General features: G+C 41.5%; 1 protein-coding gene across 1 annotated transcript in view; it reads right to left on the bottom strand.

Annotated features, from left to right (window-relative positions):
- The window catches only part of LOC129367733 (furin-like protease kpc-1), a 190,075-nt gene that overhangs the window by 12,821 nt on the left and 171,233 nt on the right, over positions 1-6,021 (bottom strand). The window contains exon 17 of the mRNA XM_055042373.1: positions 2,415-2,538. Within this exon, the coding sequence (XP_054898348.1) occupies positions 2,415-2,538 (124 nt within the window). The remainder of the gene's footprint in view (positions 1-2,414; positions 2,539-6,021) is intronic.

Genomic DNA, 6,021 nt, shown 5'->3' with positions numbered 1-6,021 from the left:
AGACTGAACTTTCTTGGCTGTATTAGAAAAATAGAAGAGTTGAAATAATTCAGTTGCTTAAATGGGCAAACCCTTGAACATTCAGTCTTCTCCTGTAAGACTCTACAAACATACCTTTGAAATATTCACAAATTCAAAACCTATCAACATGTAAGACTTAGTCTTGACCTCCAACTGGAGCCTTAATTTAACCTGACAACTACAGTTTCTTTTTTGTCTTTTCAGTTTCCTGTTACATCTCAAAATAAAAAAAAACCTTTACATTTGACAGAACATTTTCTTTTGAGATCCATAGAAACTTTATGATAGTTTCGGAAATAAACTTTCATCCTCATTTTTCCTCTTTTCTCTGTGAGCAAAAAAATGTTGCTAAAGCAAATTAGCCTAGTTTAGCGGGCAGAAGAAGAAACAATTTATCGAATTTACCACACCTAGCTTTACCTTGATATATGGCAAGCTGCTGTGGCTTTAGAATTACAAAGTTGTGACTGTGAGAGGATTTAAATGACAGAAATGGGAATAAGAGAGGAGGAATAGCAGCAGAAGCCTATAGGAACCAGTGAATGAGCTGTTAGTGTGTGTGTGTGTGTGTGTGTGTGTGTGCATGGACACCAGATTGAGTAACAGCTTGAACCTGGGTGAGATCCAGAGACATGGAGAGGGATACATGGATGGATGGAGAGAGGAGGGGAGGGAAAGAAGGGGGAACCATTGATTTTTCAACAGAGAGATCAACATTTTGACAAAAAGAGAAGACAGAGCAAGATCCCTCCTCTCCCCAAACACACACACACGCACGCACGCACGCACACACACACACACACCCCGCCCCCCCCCACACACACGCACACACACACACACACACACACACACACACACACACACACACACACACACACACACACACACACTCTCTCTCTCTCAGAGGGTGATAAGGCTCCCACTGTGAAATTCCACCAGTTTTCTGTCATATTCCATCTTCTATCATCGTCTTTCTTTCCTCTAGTCTAATTTTCAACAAAATCTTGCTAAAAATAAGAGAAAAGGAGTAAATAAAATGAATACAAATGTTCAGTCAATCAATATTTGTGGAAGACTGTGACTTGTTTTTTTTTTTTCCGACCACAAGCAGCTCAAGTTGACAGAGGAAAGTGTGATTCAGGGTTTCCCCAAAACCCCCCCAGCAGGGGCGCTGGGGCAGCTGGCTTAGCCTTGTCACTAACGAGGTGCATGTGAGACCGGGGAGGGGGCAGCCAGGGGTCACACTGTAATTACACATCAGGGCTCCCGTGGTCACTCTGCTGACCACAGAGCTCCAGCCGCTTCAGGGAAGGTATCAGGTGGTGACGCTTCTCTGATGTTTTCATGAAAATTCTGATGTTTTCATTGTTACATTTCAAATCTTCACATCTGAGAAGTCCCTTCGTTTTGCGCTCCACCTGTATTGCTTGGATACTAAAGATGGCCAGCAATAGATTACAGATTAACAAATTTAAAAGTTTTTTTGTGTGAAATAAATGCCATTGTTACTTTATCGTAATGATACATTAATCATCTTCTGGAATTATTAACCCCTTCAAAAGCTGTTTTAGTAAGAAAAAGTTGTTTTGGTTGCAGAAAAATTGCTTTAGTTTAGAAACATGAAACCCTGCAGTGTAACGTTTTGTTGCTCAGCAACCAAATTTTGATCAATTACATTTTTGTGCAATCATTTTATTGATTACAAATTTCTGACATCTGTTAAGTCTCCTAAAAATAATTTAAAGTATCTAAAAAATTGTTTTTGGGGTTATTTGTGTTATTTACTGTGGGAGCCACACTGCTTTAGACGTCAAATTTCTTTCTTTTTGCAAAATTGTAAAAAAAGACCCCAAAAAAACATCACCACTCATTCCTAAGTTTTTGGTTCACAGGTCATGAAATAACTTATGTTATTAAAAAAAGTAAGGTAAGACATTTTTGAAGCGGTTTCAGTGTTCGAGAAAAGAAAAATGTATTGGTTTGCAAAGAGTACTTTGTTGTGCTGTCTTTTTGACATGTTGTCAATGAACCAAAATAAAGTGAATCTGAAATCAAATTGCAAAAGTTTGAGTGGGAATTTATAAAAGAGCCTAAATGCTCATGTACCTTTAAAAGAAAAATTAGACTTATAAAAACAAAACTATCCCAAAAATATGCAATCAGGTGACATAATTGTCTTTTGGATCAACACAACTTGCAAAAACAAACAGACAAAAAATAAAAAGTAAAAACACAAGAAATTTCTGAAATCAAGTCATGAAATGAATAATTTGTCAGGTTTTCCAATCTCGCTCGGTGTCTGGTCTGTCACACTTCTCCGGCGTCCTCGCCCGCACGCTCACCTCAGTTTGTGCGAGTTCAAAGCACTAAAAGAGGCCGACACTTTCACATACCGAGCTCGGCCTTGTGTGGGTGGTGGGTGCCGTACAGGATGAGTGTAGCGCTGAGCAGAGCGCCGCCAGCCTCCTCCTCACTGCGCCTCCTGCAGCTCCACACGCTGCCCTTATGGTCAGCCACCTAGAAATAAACACAGCAGCAAAGATGTCATTTTTCCATCAAAAGAGATTGATGAGAAAATCTTGCACCAGCAAAAAAACAAAACCATATTATAAAAAAGAGGAGGACCCGCTTTGGCAGGTGAAACTTTTCACTGTAAAACAGCACACTGGAATTGGGTTGTATCGACAACTTTTAGTCAGCTAACAGTTTCAGATCACTTTGTGTTTAATCTGCACTCAAAATACAAGTTTTAAATTTACATCTAAAATAAACATTTAAAGTCAATAAGCTGCATTCAGGTCTACTGAAATTGAGTTAAAAATGCAGATTATATACATTATTAAAACACTGTGAGTAAAGATCCAGTCAAAAATTAGATTTGGTTTTACAAGAAATATGAAATAACAAACAGTGTAGAGAAAATGTTTTAACCAATCACAGCAGTGAAGCTGTGATTCTCTGATGAATTCTCAGCATGGTTACAGAAAAGAAAGATCAACATCTCAAACGCTGTAGAATAAAAAAGCATATGCAGCAGGAATATTTCTAGGCTTATAGAAAGCATTTGATGCCACTGATCAGATCTGGGCAATGAGTTACTTAAAAACAGCCGACAGTTTGCACAAATCAGCTCACATGGACATAAATTGTGGTGTTCCACAAGGGTGTGTATTTGGTCCCATGTATTTGTTCATAATATACATAAATGAGATAAAGTCTCAAATACACTTAAGTTTATATTATTATTTCCAGATGATATCAATGTTGTTGTTTCTTTGTGTACCGACTTTAGACAAATTAAGATTCTTATGATTTGGAAAATGAAAAATAAGAATTCAAATACAAGTAATCGTATATACCGGTAATATCTGCATCGAGCAGGCATGCAGTAGTTTGTGTATATTCTGTGCTTGGTGTTTTTTATGTGCGTGTGTGTGTGTGTACTTGTGTGTGTGTGTGAGAGAGAGGGCTCAGTGCAGATCTAGAGCCAGGCCTGGTTGCTCCCCAGTTGAGAGTTGCATTGATTTGTTGTTGGTAAACAAACAGCTGGATGCGACAGGTGGATCAATAAGGCTTGTATACCTCCCGGCCTCCCAGCATGCCTTTCTACAAGGCTGACATGGCTGTGTGAGAAGTCTTAACCTCGCTGTTGCCGGGAAATACGATCAAGCCAGTATTTTGAGTCGCAGCGCTTGCATTTAATTGGGGCGATAGTTAATTTTGTGGGTAACTTGACGTCTCTGACTCTGATGAAATGGCGTTTCAGTGTTTGTGTGCACCGTCTTCACGGTAAAACACCTCCAGAAATCATTTCCTACTGCATTCATCCACACTACAATAATGCAAGAGCCACTAGCAAAGGCAAACCAAAGCCTGAGCTGGAGAAACAAACTACACAAGAGAGAGACAAAAGAAAATATAGGGATTAGCAAAAGCTGAAATAAAGAAGGGAGAGTGGAAGGTTTTCAAAGCCAGAGAGAAACTACAGAGAGGAAGAAAAGAGGTGGCGGCGGCGGGGCGGGGGATTAGTGATGGGCGAGAGATGGCAGGATATCGAAATGGGTGAGAGGAAAGTAAGACCATGTGATAGAAAGGAGTTTAGAAAGAGATCCTGAGACGGGGTTAGGCAAACACTAGATAAAAAAAAAGATGAGATGTCAGAGAAAGAGAGAGAGAGGAAGAGAGAGAGAGAGTGGGAGTCTGATAGACACAGACATGAAAAGAACAAAAACAGAGAGGGGAAGAGACAGTTTTAACGAGAAAGGAGAAGACAAAGAGAGAACTGGAGGTAGAGACAGACGCAGACCTGAAGACAAGAGAGAGGAAAAGCCCTTCATGGTGGTTCTGATTCAAAAAGAGACTGGATCCTTTCCACGTCCACATGCTCCATTAGTTTTTTTTGTGTTGTTGTTTTTCCTGAAGGCCACTGGGGGACGATGCTCTGCATTTTTAAATGCACAGCTCAGTCAAAAACAACCAATCAGAGCCAGGAGGAGGATCTTAGCGCTGTCAATCACTCTCATGTATGCACCGCTCAAATCCTGCCCCTTGCTCTCTGCTATGCTACAGCTTCTTCCCAACGGCAGAGCCTGTCGCGAATGTGCAGGCCAGTTAGCACAGCCATTATCAGACTCATAACGTTCTATCACAACGGAGTGACAGCTTTAACAAACATGTAAAAAGTTATGTTTATAAAAGCTGCATTCAACAGTTTTGAGGTCAGAATTCTTTTTCATTTTGTGGCCCTAATTGTCTTCCGTACAAACACAAACAAAATCAGAAACCAAACGAAAACCATTTCAAATATTTGGCGAAGATTAGCTTAATCATCATCTGACTCAAAATGCGACTAAACAAAATCGATGTTTTGACCCGACATATATTTTTACCAATTCATGGAAATTTTAAGCATGCTTCTTGTTTTTAATAACATGCAAAGTCTGAGGCATTATTTGTGCCAAGTATGTGGTAAACAACAAGATGCCATTGAGCCTTTGTCAGGTTCAACTTGTTTGCCAGAGTTGTTATTGATTGTATTCAGGAAGCAAAACAAATTCCACATCTGCATGTGAAAACTGATGTGTGCATGTCAGTGTCCGTCAGGCAGCAGACAGCTCTAGTCTTCCCTCTCGCAATAAACAGAATGCTTCAAAATAAAATCCCTCCTCCTAGCCCTCCTAAAAAAAAAAAAAAAAAAAAAGAACCTGTGAGTGTTGGCTGAGTTGTGAGACTGAGGCAGAGTCAGATGGGAGGGGAGGAGGACTCGTGCTGCGTCTACATATGTAAAGCAGCAGGGAAGTAGCAGCGTGTCAGACTGAGGCTCTGGCCCAACCTGGGCTCCTCGCTGTTCCCTCCAACACATCAATCATCCAAAACAGGGCCATCATAGCCACACTGCATGCTGGGAGCCACACGAGCACAGCCGCGCACGCTCTGCAGCGTGTCTAAACACACACACACACATATCGCCGTCATGTGACCGCAGCCGTTGAAGCAGACATGCGTGCAGACACTGAATTACTCAAATGAACCCTCTGCAACAAGCGCAGGGACAAACAGGCTCATAACAAGTTCTTACAGTTAATGGCACACAAACACATCAAGTGCAAAGTATTCACACACACACACACACGCAACGGTTCACACTCGTTGCCTTGTAGCCTCAAAGCACACAGATACACAGAAATAGGCATCCTGTGCCCACAGGGCGCCCTCGCCCCCGACCATCTGTGACGGGTGCCAGCACACAGTGGGTGATATTTACATGGAGGCGCCCCCTCCGCCCCTCCTCTCCACTTGCGCACGCGCGCACACGCAGCGCACACGCAGCGCACACACAATAATAGAAAGAAATACCCACAAAGGGCCGCTCAGATCGCTTGATCTCCCAAAACTCATTAAACATGCAGATGTATGCAAATGTATGCACCTCTAGAAATCCACCTTGGGCCACAGAGAATGGAAGACTGTTTGTGTGTGTTTGTGGTTGAAAGTGAGAGT

Source organism: Poeciliopsis prolifica, unplaced genomic scaffold, assembly GCF_027474105.1.
Source record: "Poeciliopsis prolifica strain line A6 unplaced genomic scaffold, Auburn_PproV2 SCAFFOLD017, whole genome shotgun sequence".
Classification (NCBI taxonomy): Eukaryota; Metazoa; Chordata; class Actinopteri; order Cyprinodontiformes; family Poeciliidae; genus Poeciliopsis; species Poeciliopsis prolifica.
The sequence above is the reverse complement of the archived record's forward strand: the minus strand, read 5'-3'. Positions and strand labels throughout refer to the sequence as shown.